A 20,865-nucleotide genomic window follows, 5' to 3' on the forward strand; every position below is an offset into this window, starting at 1 on the left:
CGAATGCTTGAAAATCTTGTGCCGTCCCTAACCGAGTGTATGTTTAACTCGGTCATTACGGAAAGACAGATATTACAGATTCCAGATATTTGCTGGTGCCAATTAAGATGGATAGGATGTAAACAGGAAACAGTATCCCAGTTTATTTTGGAGTACTCCAGATAGTATATTCAGATTTCTCAAAACCCGTAAAGGGGTGGCGCAAACATAAAAATGGTCAATTTAAAAATCTTGATTATAGCTGGGATAATCATGACCATGTACACGCAGAGAGCCTACAGACAGTGTTCACAATAGGCAGTGAAAAATGCAGCAGTAGTGACGGATAAAAGGTGGATGATGACACACATCGGACACTCGGTGACTAATTTCTCGGCTGTCAGACATTATAATGTGTGTATGTTACTATTGAGCTGACGCTGTCCATGTGTCTGCTCGTGCTGTGTGTTTATTGGTATGCCTTGTGCATGAAAGTGAGTGAGAGCAAGAGTGAGACAGGAGAACAGTCCAAGGCTACAGATTTAATCTGGCTGCTGTGGTCATGTGATTAATCGTGGCCAGGGGCCAGTGGATAGTGTAATTTATGGTGAGGGGGGGGGGGGGGATCAACACATTTGGATGGTTGCTGCTCCTGAGGGAAATCTCTCTCTTAAACCAATCCAGCATTCTTCTCCATCGGTCCCTAACACACCATAATACCACAACTGTGACAGACGGGTTTTGGGCGAGTTAGCCATTTGTATCTGTGACTATAAAGACGATGAAATAGACTCCTGTGGCCCATCGAGCAAGTGTCTGACCGGCGAATAAGCGGGACCACTCGGCCGTTCTTATGTTTGAGGCCGCTAAGTGATCACAGAAGAAGGTGAAGTGAGGCCGAGAGAATAGAATATTTGGGCTGAAGGAGCCATGAAATTGTGTTTATTACCAGAGATTAAAGAGAATATTGACAGTCTGCTGAGGACTGCGCGTCATTCAGTCTCCACTGTCCTTCTGGCTTCAAACCATATCAGTGCTGTGGTGACCTCACCCTCCTCAGTCTCCTTCAGGCCACTGGTGTGTTGCTGTGTGTGCGTGTGTCTGCGTGTTTACTTAATCCTTTCAAACTCCAAGAACTGTAAATAAACATCAGAGGACTTGGAGGAAAAACGAGGTGGGCTGTGTTTACAGATTTTTTGGGGGGGAATTTTCTGTTGTTTTCATAGCTGCCAATATCACACAGTGCTGATAGCAGCAGTTTCCCCCTGACCTTCCCCACCAGCTGCTCACCAGCGATTCCCATCCAACAAGAGGTACCCGACTTTGCACTGGCTGTCTGAATTTTCTCTTTGGCAATTTTATTGTTGTGTTATTCATTCCTGATAGAGTTTATATCTAGATTTACTTTTTCCGGTGCATGGGCCGTCTCAAGAGGACTATGGTTTATACGCTGATGTTCTCCCTTTCTTCATTCTGTTTATTGGGCTGAACAAATATGTAAATACAGCGACAGAGACGTGCTGTCTCATCTCATGGTCCAGTTTCATTGGAAAAACTGTGGGATGCTATCCAGCTTCACTGCCAACTTGTTTAATGGATAATGGTCCTGCCTGAGGGCTTTATGCAGCAGGAGTCTGTGAACTGTTGTTACGGTTACATCATACTCCAAATTACTCCGCAGTCGTAAGAAATATGAGTTATTCTTGTTTGAAAAATGCATACATAAACATACCAGCACACAGGGAGTCCAAAGTACTTAGATCTTGTGCACATGGCCTCCTCGATGTCCCCCATGTCCTTGAGGAATCACTAAAGACTCACGTTTAAATTTGACACTGAATCAATCACTAAATTGATTAGCATATCAACCCTAAAGGGTGAGTAAAATGAACCTGAACCTTACATTTGTTCTTTGATAGCAGTAAGAGATAGTATACAAATAACACGCAAACATAATATTGTTCAATCTCGTCATCAAAGGAAATGTATTCATGTGTTTGTACTGCATATTATTAAGCATAATAAAATAAATAAACATGACTTGACTGGATTATCCTAGTATTATGTTTGTCCTTTCAGGGCTGTCTTAGTTAGCTTTGCTTGGCTCAGATTCACTGAGCTGACAGTGAGTTCTTGTTCACTCGCCTCCTCGTTCAGGACTGTGTGGCCTCCAAGGTGACCGAGGGTGAAGCAACAAGGGAAGCAGTTATATGAGATAAAAACAACATTGTTGTTCTAAAGAGAAGGTACATTTTTCATACACATAGTGAAATAAATATGGCACAAGTGATACTGGATATTTAAGGCTGATACAAACAAATTAGAGAGGGTACAAAACATTTTGTATTAGTCAATAATCATTTTTTTTTATAAACACTTAACATAAACGCTGTTTATGAATACATAATGTATTCAATATTTGTCATGTCCATAACAATTTTAATCCAAACTGTAATCTTTTCCTAAACCTAACCAAAGCTGCGACTTCACAGCATTAACCACATGTTTAAGTTTTGTTACCATGAATACGAAGGTCTCCTACTCCCCAACCATCAATTGATCTTTTCTGTCGTCCAGGTGTGAGGACGTTTTTGTCCTATAGAGGGCGCTTTAAAACAATAATGTATGTTGTGGGATTCAGTGGAAAGTGTTTTTGTCAGAGGTTGTGTTGCACATTAATGAAAGTATGAGTAAACTACGAAGTTCCAAATGACAAGCAGTGAATGAACTAATGTTGGGTTCAAGTGGCACTCAACCGTGACGTCACCCATTGGTTAGAGAACTGTTGTAATATTTTCAGATGGACCACCAGCACACTGGATTTAGAAAATTACACCATAATGACTGATGGAAAACATTTATTGACATTTGAAGTTGAAATGGAGTATGTGGAGCTGGAGGCTTCCTGGAGTCAGCCCCTAGCGGGCATCGGTGGTATTGCATCTTAAGACACTTGCGCAATGGCTTCACTTTTCAGAAGCTACGTCCACTTTTATATACAGTCTATGGCTTTAACTTAAAACAACATGTCACTGTCACGCCAGCATTACCAGACATGCATCTGTTTCTAATGCACTACTTTGTGCATTTAGTTTGTGCAAACAGTTTACGTTTTTGTTACAAATTCAATTACAATTACAGAAATACAATGCACTAAAAAACTGAAATAAGTAGAAGTAAATAGTATAATGTTCTTATTTTGTTTGATACATGTGTTTGTTGCTGTTCATGCTTTCAGGGTCCGGGTTTCCTTGAGCAGCCTTTTTTGAAAATCTTGCCTTGTTGACATCTCCACGTTTCTCTATACCTTAATTCGTTGCCTTTTTAAATAACTTTGAATTGTTTTTCTTCATCCTAAACTGCTGTGGTCTCACTGTTGCTTTGCTCCTCTTCATCCTCTCTGAACTCCAGTTTTATCACATTAAGTGCAACCTATTTTAATCCAAACCCTACTTTAATTCAGCCTAATGGATTGAGCTCGTGGAAAATAACAACAACAAAATAACAGACGCCTTTGCCTCAGTTTTAAAATTCTGAGATTTCACTCAGCATCAGTTAGGTTCCCCCCTCTTAAGCCATTGCATAGCCTTCTCTCTCCTCCTCTTCCTCCTCCTTTGTCACTCCCCTGCTCTCTCCCTCTCTCGTCCAACACACGCGCTCTCTCGTTCCTCCCTCGCAGACGTTTGGGTGCCGTCGCCGCTGCATCCTATTTTTTTGACTGTTTGCCTCTTTCTCTCGACTTCTTTCCCACAGAGACAAAACCGGGGTTTGAACAACAAGGGGGGAAAAAAACAAACAAAAAAAAAAAAACAAGAGAGAGGAAAAAGTGGCCGCTCCGAGGCGACCCACAACAATGACCCGGTCCTGACTAAAATTGAATGGATTAGCCAATCTATTCTGAGCTCTAATGAGATTAGAGAGTCAGCGCAGACATGGGTCGCGGCGGCGTGGTACCTATCGTTGAGCTCCTCGGGGAACATTTTCCCTGTCAGCGGTCCTCCCAGCATGGAAATGGCGTTTTTGACACTGAGGATGCCGCGGATGCCAGGGGACAATAACAGACATTTGAATGCACGCTCACCTGTGCCGCTTTTGTGGTGCGCGGATTCCTAGAAGTAGTAGTAGCAGAAGTAGCAGCAGTGGTCGTAGTAGTAGTACAGGAGGACACAATGAAGTACCAGAAATATATCACGGTGATGCAGATGGCCATGGGAGTGACAGCCTCCAACAAAGACTGCCTCCCCACTAAGAGACAGCTGTGGTGAGTACAGAGCGCGAGGAGGAAGAGGAGGTGGTGGAGGAGGAGGAGGAGGAGGAGGAGGCGCGCGTGTGGATGCGAGCGTGTGTTGTGCGTTCGTTAAAACAGGAGTGGCAAGGGTGTAGTGTGTGGAGAAAGCAGCTTTAAAATGAGCAGCCGCTCAGATTTGTTGTGAGGAAAAGCTCGTCTCCTCGTCTCCTCTTGTCTGTCCGTGTCTCGTGTGAAGTTAAAGCTGAGGAGCTGTTGGCGGAAGTGGCTGGCTGCATCCCTCTCATCTCTCTCTCTCTTTTTGCCTTCCGCAACTGTCTCATATTAACACCGGCGATAGCCTCACTAAGCCAGGGAGGAGAAGACCGAGCTGGAGCTGTCTGTGCAGCTGTGCATGATGTGTGTGCGAGCGTGCATCCTCTCCGTGTTTTGTTTCGCTCGGTGGACTGTTTGTTGTGATCCGCTGGTGTGGGCTGAGTTTGCAGCGGTCGGGGAGACGGACAATACAGAGCAGGTGTATTCACAACAACAGTATAAATCAACGCGGTTTTCATCTCATCCGGTCCGCTTTGAAATGATGACAACCGGACCTCTATGTTCTGCCTGTCCTCCTTCCTCCAGCCTTTTTTTTTTTTTTTTTTTTTTTAACGATTTGAAGCTTTAAAGTGTAATTTTGGGTGGTTTGAAATTTGCCAGCAAGTCTGAGTTCTCACATCTATTTCTGATGAAGTAAAAAAAAAAATGTCGTCCGATTTCTCCACTCATCACTTATTCATTAGCTTCTTGCCACCTGCATTTAGATCAGTATGTGTAGGAGTCATGTTAAGTGCTCCATTCTCATTGGCTGCTCGTGTCTCTGCGTTTTCATCTGCATGTTTCCACAGTTTCATCAATAGCAAAGTCATGCTGGTTTCGTAGTCGATTTATTGTCTAAGTCATTCTTTAAGCATGAATTCCAAACATTCTCTGGACAAAATGACGTCTGAAAAAAATCTCGTTGGGCGATAGAAACTTGTGATGGAGATGTTCAAGTTTTCTGACACTTTATGCATCACACAACAAGTACATTTATTAAGAAGCTTCAGTTGAAGCCCCTACAAAACATATAAAAGCAGAAAATATTTACAATTGAGAAGCTGGATATTGAGAATGATAAATGTTATTGCATTGTGACTCTTAACAGATAACTGGTACCTCAAAATGTTATTTTAATGAATTGCATGACTCTGGACTCACCAATAAATCAACCTATGACTTTGTACATTTTGTGAATGAGTTGATATCAGTGATCTAGATGCTGATATTAATGTCCGTTACCTTGTTTGGCTTTTGACAACATGATAGAGGCTGTTAAACAGGATGCTCTGTGTTAGGACTACACTGTAAGGCCATATTAAAGTAAAATGTTAAAGTCTGTTCCTTTTGCTAATTGATATTTGGAGCCTCATTAATAAGAAAAGGAAAATCAAAAAAAAACATGACGGCAGAGGAGTGTTCGGTCTAATTATAGGATCTTATTACAGTGAGCTCATTCAGTCCTTCTTCTTCTGTAATCCACATTCAGTAGATAACATTAAGCATGAGGTACAGTCCTGATAGGCTGACATGACTTTACCGTGAGAAGAAGACAAACCTTGATTTATTGGAACGGATGTCCAAGTTTTGCATCCGATACGCAGGAACTAGTGTCTTTATGACTTGGAGTGAATCTCACATGGGAAAAGGATAGGTTTTCTCTTCTTAACTCATGTGACTGCAGTCAAATACGTTGCAAAGGACACAGTGGTGACTTGGTTTTGACACTTCTCCCTTAAGAGAGGCGCGGTGGTACGTCTGGGGCCATCACATCATGGTGGGGGAAGGGACAAGACCATTAAAACAGGATTACTGTATCGTCTCCGACAGCCACTTTAACGGAGTGAAGCTGAGCCAGCGTCTATCTGCAGTGTGTGTTTCATGAAGTCACCCCATGCATTCACTTGCATGCCATTTCTGTCTTTATTCAGAGTGACGTCTGAGCCCAGAGTCAGTAGGCTTGCATGCACACAAGCAACTCAACAAATGTACAGCATTTGCAAGATTTAAAATGAGACCACTTAACTGCTAAGTTTATAAGGAGTTGTTTGATAAGTTTCTATCCAGATACGTTGAGCTAATAGGAGAAGGAATATAATTGATAGAGGGACTTCAGCTGTATCTGTTCGTCATCTATCAACCCATTTATTATAACCACTATAAAAACGGCTTTTTTATAAATAGTATAGGCACTAAGTTGTTACCAAGCGGAAACTAAAAGTGATGTCACCGATTGGTTTGTGAACTGCTGTCCTGAAGCCTTGAATTTTGGCCGTCGCCATCTTGCTATTTTGTAGCCAGAAGTGACCATATTTGGACGAGCAGTGGAGGAGTGAGGAGGGGATCTGACCCGATCTTATTGGGAACTCCAGGACACTTCGCTCCGCCCACCTACAGCGTAAACCTGACTGCCCCACAGGCCTGTCAATCAAACAGACACCCACCAAACATACCACATTTTGAGGCCTAATATCTAATTAAAGATAGAATTATTTTCGCATAGACCACAAGAAAACTAACAAGGATTGACTTTAGCGAATTATATCGTTATGACTTGTGAAAAAAGTGTATTGGCTTTGTATTTCATAAGAGATGTTGAATGGGAGTCTATGAAGCCAGAGGTTTTTTAAGAGCCAAGCCCTAGCGGTCCTAGGTGGTATTGCAATTCAAGGCACTTCCACATTGGTCTCAGTTTTCAGAAGGTTTATCAAAATAAACCAGATTGAGGACTTCATACCCTGATGATATTTATTTATTTCAGAGACTGTGGAGTGAGTGCTCTGGTATCCAGACTCTATGTACTGTGTACAGTTGTACAAATATACATGTAGATGTAAGTTTAAAATTAAATGTACTTGCCGTACAGCTCTTAAATTGAATGAGGTGAAAGAGCCAGAGTACTGTCTGCAACTTGTGTTCCTTCCATTCATGCTGTAAGGTTAAGTTTGCACATTGTGGTGAAGGACGTGATGCAGAAATAAGCCCTTGCCAGAGGAGCAAAAATGATTTAGAAGTGACTCACTTACACTCAGGTAATGGGAGATGATGTAGTTGTGCCTTAGAGGAAACAAGGCGACAGAGCGGAGACATTACTCTTTTCTTAGCAGCAGATTAAGAGTGTGCAGTAGACAAGGAGGTTGTTGTGTGCCAGAAGGTTTCCTTCCAAACCCCTGACCCCCCTTTGATTAAAAAAATCTGCTTCCATTGTTCATTGCATTGATAATGCAATAAGCAATCACTAAATAATTAAAACTCTCAATTATTTCACTATATGTGCTACAGTGCATGTTTATGTATTCTCCATTTGGGTGATGATGCAGGCCAGATGATAATTAGTCGTTTCTGTACATAAACATGTTCACCATATGCCACACAATGTTCCTGAGGCAATAAGAATGACATATTTAAATAGGGAAAATTTAAAAGGGAAAACAACAGCAACATCACGTGTGTGTGTGTGTGTGTGTGTGTGTGTGTGTGTGTGTGTGTGTGTGTGTGTGTGTGTGTGTGTGTGTGTGTGCATCTTTGTGTGTTTAAGAGGTCATTCAGATTGTGTCTGTCTCACGAAGTCTCTTGGAATTTATACATCTTTGTGTCATAATTGCTCCATCTTTTCAAAGGGGACATAATATGACAACTAAAACTGAAAACATGCCCTCAAAGGCCGAAATGTGAAAAGTACACGATTTTGTGAGCCAGTTGCACTTCTGAGTGGAGGTTTGTATTGTTTAAGGTACTGCCAGATTAATCCAGCATTGTTGATGGATTTATGCTTAATTCAATTACAACCCTATTGTGAGATTACTGGGGTAAGATGTTTAGCTGTTTTAATCTGGATATTTTCTTAGTCAGATAAAGTCACTGAACAAAAATCAAAACATCACTGAGGAACAAACAGAAGGCTTGAAAGTATAGGACTCTCGTCACTGCATAAAAAAGAGGACAAATATCTTGTTAGGATACAAAACACACTGTAATTAGTTTGTTATCAACCATAAATCATAATTAGCCTGATGACGTGTGTTTAAACCTAACCTTCCTAACGCGTGGGCGTATCGTCTTGTATTGTGTGCCAGATGTCTGCTTTGCTCCCCTCCACAGTGACAGCTCCGCCTGGTGTTCTCAGTCCACTTGCTTAATGATGCATAAAGTCAGCGTCCCTTCTTCCCCTCAAACACACACACACACACACACACACACACACACACACACACACACACACACACACACACACACACACACACACACACACACATGCAAAACACTGTGCCCTCTGATTTGCCTGTCCACACGTCCTCCCTCCCATCTCTTCAGACGAACACACACACTCAACAACTCCTGTTTTACCCCCTCCTCTCTCCCAGTTCCACTCATGGAGTCCATGATGCGTAATCTCACACAAACTGACAATGCCTTGCATTATTTACCTCAGCAGGAGCCCAAATCCAGGGTGGGCCTGTCATGATAATCAGTACTTTTCTGGAAAAACATGCACAAATACTCTGTTTTTTTTTCCTTTTTTCCTCTCAGTATCTTTCTGCCTCTCTCCCCCTAAAGTAAAATAAACAGTTTTTTTGTTAGTCATGAAATCTGATCTTAAAAACACAAGTGCTGACTTCAGACTTGGTACACACTACTCTTACTCCACAGTTCTTACAGAGTATGTGCGACCGTGCACACACGTGTTTGTGTGTGTTTGTATTCAGTGTTTCTGTCCATTAGGAACTCGCATGTTCTTACTTTGGCAGAACGGTTGTAATCTCCTCTCAGATGGTTTATGCCACTAAAGGGAACAGATTACACAGGGTTTATTGACTCGTGGCTTGCCCCCTTACCCCCCCCCCCCCCCCACCCCTGCTCTCTGAGCATCCTGTGGGTGTGTGTTTGTTGGTGTGTGTTTGTGTGTATGTGAGAGTAGACTTGTGGGTGTCTGTGCCAGTGGCAGTGTGTTTGTTTGGGTTAGGGCCTTTACTGCAAACTTTTCAGGACTGATTTAAATGCAGAAGAGAAAAGAGAAACTTTTTTCTATAATTTTTGCTTTTGTTGAAGTAGTCCTTCACAATTCATCCTAAAAATATTGTGATCTGGATTCATGCTTCGATGCGATCTCAATTTTAAATAACAAGGATTCTGCCGCATTTTCATTCGGGTCATCAGTTCCATCAAAACAAGCGCCCCCACTCCCTCTCAACCAGTAGCAACGCAGCGTTACACCACGTGATGTAGATCAGCGGATACTGGCAGCAAATTTAACCCAGAGTGAGAGAGAATGGGACACATTGATGACAAGATAACGCGCCGAAAAATACTGGTTCAAAGATTTAATATGAGGGTACCGGAGACGAAAGCTAAAAAAATATTTTTACTGAATGTTTAGTGATTTATGAAGCTTAAAATGAGCGTTCCCTTTCTAGTGTCACAAAGTTGATATGCAGGTATCATGATAGGTACAACGTCAAGTTCTGCCTGCCCGCTGAGAATTACATGCACCGCACGGCACCGCTCACAGCTGCAGAGAAAACTACCAGACATTGTAATGATTTAAATATGATGTAATCTTCTTTGTCAGACTCATCACTGAAGATAAATCATCTGAAGTCTATAGTTTTTGAACATTTTGAGTCATCAGTGGGTTATTAGACTCAGAAGTAGCATTTCATTGATACGTTTGATCTGAAATTTTACATTATTTCCTTGTTTAATCTCAATATTTTATTAGACTTTCTTATATCCTATATCAGGCACCATCAATATTTACATTGAAATTAAAATTGGTAAGAAAATCATGATGTAAGTATGTAAGATTCTTACCTTTGTTTACTTCACTGTCAAAACATTATTGCGCTTTATTCTGGCACGAATGCAACCGAAAAAAAAGTTTAGAGTTGTACCTAAAATCAAGTATTGTATTCCCCCGTCCTCCCTACTGAATTATTGAAAAATCATTTCCATCCATATTCACCTTATCAGTTGCATACATAACTGAACAATTAACCGAACTGCTCATTTTAGTCTCTGAATAGTGAAGTAATCTGTGATGTAAAATTTTGACGCTCTCGCCGCAAGTCTGACCACGGTTCAAACACATGCAGCTCTGCGTTCATGTAATGTGGAGACAAAATAGGGGCCCAGTAATCGCTGCTGGAAGAGCCTGTTGGCGGCAGTGATGTTAACAGAGACCTATCAGAGACTCTTCGTCTGTAGTCAGAGTCAAAGGCGGAGCAGCAATGACTTTTAGAATCTGTGAGTCACACGTTCTCGGCCTCTGGTGGCTTTCGACTGTCACGATGGCTCACAGGGGGCTGACAAGATGGAATCCATCACTGCCGCCCCACAAACAGAGAAGGACACAGCGAAGGGGATCCACTTTAGTCGGACAGAGATCCCAATTCTTCTTTTTTTTCTGTCTTTTCCTCTTTGGGGCACATTTAGGTCTTTCTGTCAGCATTCCAAATTTTCTAATGTTACATAATTGAGGCTTTTTATTTTTCTTAAAATGATGTAACATCATTACTGTAGAGTAATAGAGGATGTCTGAAAGTGTTTGTGTCTTTGGGTATTAAAGCATCCTTAGTGTTTGAAATATGATTGAAACCGACTAAACAACAGAATAATTTATGACTACACAATGTTGCAAACATCACTACACTTTGCAGTACTTAAAAGATTAAACCCATGAATTACAGATCATATACTACTGCTTACAATTATTTAATATTTCATTTGACTTTAGATTGGTTTTCCATCTTTGATGTAGGATTTTAGAGGTACTTATAGAAAGCATTGATATGTTGTTGGAAAGTAAATCCCAAAATATTGATCTTTTAATCAGGATAAAAAAAAAACCAGAGGTATTGTTTGGGCGGTTGAAGAAGATGCATCTGTTTCCTCGAGTACTTGAAAGTTCCTGTAAAAGAGAATGTTTCCCAGCCAATGATAATGACAAGAAAGTTTGGTGGGCCACTCTTATGGATTACTTCACTATAAGGAATTTTGACAGTGTACCAACATGAACTATAACAAGATGTTGTAAACTGTGTTGGAAAAATGCTCCGCAGTAACTTATGCATATATAATCTTTTGTTATTGAACTGAAATGCCTTTTGTGGGCTACAGATGCAACATCATGCATGTGTCTTTTCAGCATCCCACTCTTTTTTTTTTGTTACTTTTTTGAGGACCGTAATGACCTCAGTCTTCCACTTCTGATTGTTTAGAACAAGCTGCATCTTTGTTTTTAGCCAGTCTAGATTGCTTTGCAGCTAAGAGGGTTCACTAGTCTTTGACATTGGCAATCATGTTTTATTGCCTTGTTCCATTTGCATTAAAGCACACATTGGCTGTATGCTTCGATTCCAGAGTTCAGCTTACTTTGCCATTTTCATAACATAGAGGGGGTCACACTAACATTTGCTTTTAGTGTGACTTGCCTTCACAGCAGATTTCTGCACATGATAAATGAATGTTTGATGTGCTCTGAGTTTGACTGTGCAGTGGCTTTTGAAACCAGCCATTGACCTGCCGTTACCCCTCTCTCAGCGGGGGTCAGACAACACTCGGACATGACCGTTGTCCCGCCTTGTTTGATACACGTCTATATGCCTAATCTGGTCTGTCCATCTGTCAGGCCTGTCTAGCCTAATCAGAGTCTTGATCCCGCCACAGATTTTCCGTCTCGTCCTCCTCTGCCTAGGTGGCTTTCAAAGGGCAAACAGACTCCAGCCAGTAAATAACAACCTTTGAAATGGACTTCTTTGCTTGCTTTTCTTTCTCCTCAGACTTTTCCAAGGATGTTTTTCTCCATCCAACATACTAGTCATTTGTTTCCTTCTTCTGTTAGGCAGGGTCACTGGGGTTATCCAGATCAAGTAGGATGTGTCATGCACCTCTTGTCACCACTTGTCCCCCGAAGTCGGAGGGGGACCCAGGAGCAAGATTGTGCATGTTCATCGGCCACCATCACTTCCAGCTGAACAGTCAGGCATTACAAAGCAGTCAGGCCGACCTCTAAGCCATACGCTGACAGTGTCCCTCTGTCCTTTGTCCCTTTGCATTATAGTCCTTTTCTTTCTGTCTTTCAACCTCTTTTCATCCAACTCTGCCTGTGGCACCATGTCGCTGCATGCTTTGTTCACTTGTCTTCTTTAGTCTCTTAGTCTTTTTCTTGAACTTTTATTTTCTCCACCTGTGTGATAGAGGCCTCGGGAAGTGTTTCTGTTCATATGGAAAGTAAAACTCCCCGGCAAGGTGGAGTGAAATCTTTGAAAAGGTCCAGGAATATAAATGGAAAGAAGAAGAAGCTATTTTGGATGCTCCACTGTTGCCCGATTAGCTGTGAGATATGAACACACACAAATCCAAGGATGGAAAGGCATCCAAGGACTGTTTAACATTTTGGTCCGAGCACAACTCATTGTTATTGGACAGGTTATAAAAGGCAGATGGATTTAAGCATAGTAAGACATTTTTCCCTACTCGCACAAGGATTTGACAGATAAGCTGTAATGAGATCATATCCCTGGTATGAGTGTATGTTTGTGAGTGAGACTGGGAGCTTTGCTGCTTCGATGGACGTGTCAGGATGGGCTGAGACTCACCTGCTTTTGTCCCTGTAGTCCTTCACTGATCCTTTATAAGCTCCACCCCCAAATGCATGTACACGAATCGTCAAAGCAAGTACAACAACAGCTGAGCAACATGTTCCAGCCTTATACGACGTGAAACTCAGTCAAACACATTGATGTTAAAACTGTCAAGAGTGAGATGTTTAGATCGTTTTTGCAAAACTGCTGTTGCTGAAGAGAAGACATTAGGTTTGTAGCAAAGCTAACAAGGAAGCATTAGGCCAATTAGCTAGCATTAGGGGCTGGCATTGGCTGAATTGGTCTGGTTGTATATAGTGTGCATCTATTTCGATACCGACGCTAAATTAACACCAACATGTCTTTGTTTTAAAAGGGATTACTTTTGCTCTGTTCATACAGGAGTACATCTCATCACTGTCAGTGAGCCACAGTAGTATGCCCATATAGATAAAATCACTTGCTTTAAATTCATGGAGCTTAAATCTACATTGGATGCCTTATTTCAGTCTTTTTAAACAAATTTTTGATCACACACGTATCTAATTTGCATACGATGCAGTAACAGGAGGCTACTCTGCGTGCAGCAGGTAAGCTGGACTCTACTGACAGCATGCGAGGCGTTTCAGAGACATTTGTAAAGTGTAGGTGAAGACAACAACCATGGTTAGACTCTACCCCTCTAAACTGTTTGAAAACTAACGTGTTTAATGTAACTGCTACTATAGTGTGTTAGAGATAAGTATACAAACTTCACAACATATGAATGAGAGTCAGACTAACGGGCACTAATTAACCAACATTCAGTGTTTAAAGGTATAAACAACAGAAAATACCAAAATGCGCTGCAACAGTAGCAAAGCAGAATGCAGTCACAGAGCTCACAGGCAGTTACCTCTGAATCACATCATGTAAACAGACAGAAAACAACAAGTAACTCTGCAAGTAAACTCAAGCTGAACATAATCATGAAGAATATCTCTTCATGCCTTCCAACCCTCTGAGGTCTCTCCACCCTTAAAAAGCCTCACTGATGTTAACGCGGCTCGTCACCCTCGCCTGATCTCATCACTTCTTTTTCAGTTTTGGTTCCTCTGAGCTTCTCCTCTCTGCCTGTTTCTCAGCCAACTCCTTCTTGGCAATGTGATTGTGGAGTTCAGCAAGTTAGCATGTGCCATATTTACCTTCCCTCTTGCTCCCACTGCACTCTTTCCCCCATCCTCCTTTCCCACTGTTCTGTGCACCAACACGAACACCTCCTTTCGCTAAATGACTGAAATAGTGCTCAGCCTGATCCACTTTGTTTATTTCCTATTTACACAGCAAAAGCTGTTCACAGACACTTGATTATTGTTTTCAGTGCACACATAGAAGGGACAACTAGTTGACTACGAGGAGATGGTCACTGAATTTGGAAAAATTTGTATTGTGTCAGAATTTCAGATTACACCTTTAACAGTCACAGAGTAGGCTAGTTAAACTGTTTATTACGGCATTAGACAACGTTATCCCTCAAAGGATATTTAACGCAGATTCAAACAATCTCCCCAAAATTTCCGGTTGCTTGCAATGTTGCCCTATTTCAGGGATTTTTCTGCATAAAAGGTAGTCAGTAGAAGCTCAGCTAACATTATTATGACCTTTCCAAACCAAAAAACGCCTTGTCAACAAAATCAACTTCTGATTTTCAGTCAGCGAGGATCTTCAGCGTCTCCTCTCAATTACAACAAACCACACGATGGCTGAAAAACCGTGACAGGGTTTATGGGAGATGTGGTCTTATAATGGAAGAGAATGAGGGATGAATGAATGAGTGATTGTATATGACTCTCTCTTACGGAATAGTTAACAGAGATCACAAGATCATTTTCTTTCCCTTGACTTGCAGCTTTTGCCAATTTCTGCAATTTGTCTCGCAAAAGATTCCTCAAAACTGTTAATATTCTGTATTTTGAATCAGAAGCAATAAGGCGCTGTGAGTCTTGGCTACCCTGAATCCTACCACTACACCACAGGCTGCTACAGTCTATGTAGTCTAATTTCATATAGCCAAACACAGGAAATGCCTACTATCTTCATGTGATTGATATAGCACATTTTTCTAATAAGCATCAACAACATTGTTTATTGTCCGAAAGCAGATCTTGGGACTCTGAAGCAGACATTGCGCCTGTTTAGTTTCTCTTCATTGATCTGTTTCTTCTCTGCTGGTGAAGAAGTGGGATCTTAGAAAACAAACATCAGTGAAATCAGCTCATGTATCGTATCTCCCTCTGTGGTTTTTGTGGTTGCCATGGTGATAAAATGAGCCATGGCAGCAAGTTGAAAAAGTTAAATTGTCAAACATTCATGTGATCACAGGAACAGCAGCAGCACTCCCTCTGCCTGGCACTGAGAGCAAGCAGCCGCAACTGCTCGCTGTCTGAAAACATGACCCGGGTTCTGGAGCTTTCAATAAATTAAAACATGATCCTCATCGTTCTGCAGATGGGTTTCCTCTGCTGAAATGGATTTGTGGAGGTTCAAATTTCTGTTATATCTGTGCAGTGTCACCACAAGGTCCATTTAGCAGCTGTGTTTGGAGGCTCTGATCATACTACAAGATCACCATTATTTATACCTCTGTCCGGAAAGTCGAAATCGAAATTTGAAAATCAACAATTTGATGACATGTGGTCAAACTCCTACTGCTGATGAAGTTCATGTGATATGATTGATAGCTCCTGTACAGATAAACTAAATAGATGCTCTTTTAAGAGTCTTTGGCCAGCTGCTGTTTCCACAGTCAAAAATGAAGTTTAATAGAGGCTCTGTGACAAATGTGTCTTATTATTTTTGATCCTTGTATTCCAATTGAATTACAGTATTTGTATCTAATTATCATTTGGAGAACATACTTCTCTAATGACATTAATCAATGAATCAACTAATGATATTTAGGCTGTACCATTTACCGATTGCAGGGATTCAGTGATGAGGTCATCTCTAAAGCTTTGCCAGTGATCTCTTAAATCCAGGGCAGGAGGGAAATTCTCTATTTTGGGTTGAAGTGTCATGTAATATTTATAAATTTCACCTCTCACTGCAGTTCATGTCTAATGCTTCTTGTCCTGTCTTTATTTTTGTGCTGTAAGATACTAGTATTGTCTGTTGTTTGCACTCTGGACCCGCTTTGGGAATGCACTCCTGTCTGTTGTGGGTTTCTCCATATTTCTCCAGAGGCAGTGAAAAGTGAAACTAACTTCTGTCTGCACAAATAGCCAGACTGTGTCTAATCCACTGGCTTGCATGGTTCAATATATCATTCTAAAATCCTGCAGCACCACTGACAATAAATCATTCATAGGCCAGCATCAAGTGAGGAGTCATACTTCTGCTCCTTCTGGTGTTCTGCTTAATTTAGATTTTTGCAACTTGTTTATACTGTTTGTCTGGATGAAAAAAATCAACAAACTTACAGTTTGTGACTTTTTTTTACAAGATGTGGGCGTGTCACATATGGAAGCTTTAACGATTAGCTGTAAAACACAAAGAAAAACAAAGGATAAAAGTGATCTCCCTGAAGGAGAACTCTTGAGTCTATATGCATCACAGTCTGCTTTAGGTTTCAGGGAAGAACTACTGCATTACTTTTGATTGAAACTATCCATTGTCAAACCGACATATTGGACTGCAATATTTAAAAGTGGTTTACTCTTTCTAATGTCTTATCTGTATTGTGTCATAAATTCATATATTTTCTTGACTGACTCAAAAGTAAAACTGTAGCCATCAGCCAAAGACAAACATACTTGTTCATGGAAACTGATCGTGTTCAAGGATTTTCTTGAGCAATTCTTGATAAAGCAACATTTGCTCAACAATGTCTGAAATATTTTTTTAGCCAAATGTTTTGCTGATCTGGACCAATACCTTGCAAAAACCAAAACAAAAGAGCCAGTCATTACTTATATTTGGCAAAGCACCATTTACATCACAGTGTCACGGAAACGCTGATGCATTAAAACCTCAAACAAAATAGTCCCTGTTTCCCGTTTCTAATCTGTCATGTTAACTATTGTAGAGTGTAGAATTTGCTGAATGAGCTACAGGTTGTAAACCACCACATAGACACTTCCCCATCAGCGCTCCTCATTCTTAGAAACAGGGTTGCTAAACCTACAAAGCTTCACAAGCTGCTCCTGCTGGATGTGTGAATGAAATTCCCTTGTAAAAGTAGCACTGGGATTACAGTGACAGAGACTGGGGCTCCTCTCGATGCTGTCTGTGTGTCTTGGCTGTTAGTAAATTCAGAAATGCATCGGGTATAGGTCACAGTAGAGGACAGGGTTGAAAGGAACTGAGTACATTTTACTGTGGCACTCATGAGGTGGAACTGAAACTCTGTACATGTATTTGTATTAGAACATTTTAAAATACAGTTTTAAGATACTGACTTTGTTAGTACAAATATACAAAAGGGAAACTGCAGAAGTTTTAATGGCAGGATTTTGATCCATATTTGTCTTTAATTTCTCAGTAGACGTTACATATAGTATTTAGAAATCTACATTTGGCCTGTGAAGATGGTCAGACCATCAATTTGAACTGAACTATTTCAACGATGACTGAAGTAAAACACAGTAACCTCTTGTTCCTCAGAGTAAAATGTAATAGCTTTGGTGATCACATCGTTTTTCTTGTGTTTACTTTGTGTTCAAAGTTTGAATTGACATGATATAATGGATGCGTTGTTCATGTTGCAGTCGTTACAGAACTAAATCAACTCGTCCTCTCTTATTATCTCCACTATTGTAATGCAGGTCGTTAGAAGTAGTTGGAGACTCACTGTCTGCTGTCTCTGGTGTCCAGTTTGACTCCTGTGTTACAGCTCAGGGGGACAAGCTTCATTTATATGCATCTGCATGTTTCACTCATTGGACAAATAAATTCTGATTGTATTGTGTTTTCATAAAGCAGGCTGCTCCGTCCACCAGAGACAGAGTACCAGTGGGACATCATGCATAAAGTCACCGAGAGGTTGGATGTCAGACGGACCACTTAGTGGGGAAAAGAACTGCAGCCACAGGACTGTCATACAGAGCACTGAACACCTTCCAGCGAGTAGGCGGAGCTTCAGCTCCTTCAGGACACGCCCCCCCCAGTCTCAGAGCAGAGAAGACTGATGATTTTCTCACAATTTCAAAGCCTAATTTAACAAACTTGTCGGTGTTTTTTTTTTCATTCAAATTTGGATGGGTAGTTAACAACCCATACTTCTGTGGTGTGATGAACTTAAAACTCATTTTCATTTCTACTTTACAGCATCTTTAAGTCTTTTTTGGATGTATACTTTCTATTTTCACTGTTTTTTAACACATTTTTAATGTATCATGAAATAATGATAATTCTGCTATTCTGTTCTGTTGCTTCACTTATTCTGTTAAACCCAATTCAGACCAAAGATCTGCAACGAGTCAAAGCTGTTTTTTAGCATTGCAGGGAAAAGCAGTGTCAACTGGCCCGTCTCAGCTCGACTCAAGTTGGCCATTTTTGTTGCCTGCAGCTCAGCTTGCCAAGTCTCTAGTGAGCCGTTTTCTAACATAAGGCACAATAATTTGTGTATTTTCTGCTCATTGGAGGAGACACCAACTCCTCTAAACGACAGAATGGCTCCAAAAAAGGCGGAAGAAATTGACAAAATGAGGTGCGACCACCTTTCTCAAGTTTGCATAAGCCCCCTGGGTATGACGCTAAAGCACCCATGATTGGCTCCAAACTCTCAACCACCTCATTTTTGTTTCTGCTGTTCCATCCCTGGTAAAAAAAAAAAAATACAACTGTTGCAAGAAACTCTCACTATCACTTCATTCATGTTTTAAGACACTAAAATTATATCAAGTTACTAAAAAGCCTCAAAAGCTGGCAGTTGAGTTGAGAGAGCTGCTGCTGTGGAGCTGTTACATGGGCTCGTCTTGTTGCTGGCAAATTTGAAGAAAGTTGCAGACTGGAGAATCGTGAGTAGTTGCAATTTCCAAATCATCTCGTGGTGAATATTTGTTCTGAACTTCCAGCAGGGAACAGTGCCTACAACTTGTTTTGAATTTTTCCGTGGGAACAAGAAGGTTGTAGATCGGCATGTGTGTATTTTGAATCAAACTGTTTGTTATACATACAAATGGATGCAAGACAGGTCTCCAGGCTGTTCCTCTTCAGTTCAAAATATTCTGCTGAGACTCGGTGCAGCTCTCATACACTGTGCTGTTATTGATCTGCCTCAGATTTTTTTTTTTTTAGCTTTTTCTCATCAGAACAGAGTTGGAGCTGCAGACAAAGGGAAAAGAAAAATGTGAAAAACAGAGAACAAATTATACTGTAAGTTGGCCTTTAATGACCAAAGTTGTAATTGAAACACTCTCTCTGTTGGTGTATTGACCCCTCTATCAATAGACACATTTTGAAATCCATTCCCCTTAGAGGACGTAAAAACAACATGTATTGACATGAGCTTCAGGTCTAAATGCAGGTGGAAGGTGCTTACTGTACATGCTGTGACAGTACTGGAACAAACGATCATCCACAGGTAATCAGCAATATTCAGTTGTATCATGTGAAACAACATTGGAATCCTTGAGGCCCTTTAGGGTACTGTGTATCGTGCCACAATAAACCGTAAAAATTACACTGATGAACATGTTTTTGAAAATAAGCCACTGCACCTCGTAGAGGTGATCGCAGACCCAACACCTGTGCAGCTCTGTGGATTTCAATCAATCCATTCATAAGAACATTATTTCTCATGTTACTGCTGTCTCGGCCTGATGTGCCAAAAAGTGGCTTTATTGATCATAGGGTCTGGATAAAATAATGATTAATAATGAATCATGATTTTTTTTTTTTCTCAATATACATGTTTATTGCTCCCATTTACCTGATACAGGAAACAACTAAAAAAGTCAAATATTGCAAAAATCAAGAAAATCTTGTAAATTTCAGATCAATTGTGTCAATGAAATGCTGATATTGTGTCTAATAAAACAGTGATGACTCAAAGTGTTTAAAAACCTCAGACTTCAGATCATTGATCATCATTGATGAACCTGACAGAAAAGATTACATTGTAATTACAGAGAAGGCAAAGCATTACAGTGTCTAGTAGTTTTCCCTGCAGCTGTGCGTAGTCCTGCGAGATACATGTAAATCTCAGCAAGCAGGCAGAACTCTGCAAGATACCTGTCATGATACCTGCACATCAACTCTGGACAACAGAACGGGAATGGCCCGTTTTAAGCTTCATAAATCACTGAACATTAGCTGCAGTCTTTTGTTGTCTCTTGGATTTAGTATTTTTCTGAGTGTCGTCTTTATGTCGGTGTCTCTCACTCGCTCTGGGTTTACTTTTCTGCGGGTATCCGCTGCTCTGCATCACGAGGTGTAACGTTGCGTTGTTACTGGTTGAGGAAAAGAGCAGGAGCGCTTGTTTTGATCTAGCTAATGTCCCAAATAAAAATGTGGCAGAATCGTTGTGATTTGAAAATGAGATGGCATAGAAGCATGAATCGAGATTGCAATTTTAATACGATTAATTGTGGACCCCTAAAAGAACATCTGCGATCAAGGCTACGTTGCCATCTTGGTCTTGTGATCAGATGAACCAATTTAGTTCACCGCTAAAAACGGCTGAAATAATAATGAATGTGTTGTTTCATTCAGTTATGTGTTTAAATATCATCAGCTCTTTGTAAAAAAGACTTTGGAGGGACTGGATATGTTGGAGCATTTTTTTTTTAATCTCAGCATGTTTTGCCACCTTCCTTTATTTGTTTTTGTGACATACTTTCATGTTGAATATGCCAGATCCAGTGTTTTTACAACCTGGGTTTTCCAACTTTTGGTGAGTGAAATAAAGTCTCACTTTGAAAATACCCAACTGACCATCAAAGTGTCTGGATGTGTTCCAGAGAGAGTGACAGGCTGTCAGTAGCTTTCTTTGTTCTTTGGACT

The 20,865-nt window shown here is 40.8% G+C and overlaps 1 protein-coding gene across 18 annotated transcripts in view; it reads left to right on the forward strand.

The window, feature by feature from the left end:
- Positions 1-3,642: 3,642 nt before the first annotated feature.
- The window catches only part of tjp1a (tight junction protein 1a), a 99,403-nt gene continuing 82,180 nt past the window's right edge, over positions 3,643-20,865 (forward strand). For 13 of the 18 annotated variants that reach the window (XM_069174225.1, XM_069174230.1, XM_069174233.1 and 10 more), the window contains exon 1: positions 3,643-4,240. In XM_069174225.1, the coding sequence (XP_069030326.1) occupies positions 4,149-4,240 (92 nt within the window). In that variant the 5' untranslated portion in view covers positions 3,643-4,148. The remainder of the gene's footprint in view (positions 4,241-20,865) is intronic. The other 5 variants (XM_069174234.1, XM_069174237.1, XM_069174240.1 and 2 more) reach the window with 1 other exon arrangement.

This window comes from Embiotoca jacksoni, unplaced genomic scaffold, assembly GCF_022577435.1.
Source record: "Embiotoca jacksoni isolate LCO1_2020_lvr unplaced genomic scaffold, fEmbJac1.0.p SCAF_6, whole genome shotgun sequence".
Classification (NCBI taxonomy): Eukaryota; Metazoa; Chordata; class Actinopteri; family Embiotocidae; genus Embiotoca; species Embiotoca jacksoni.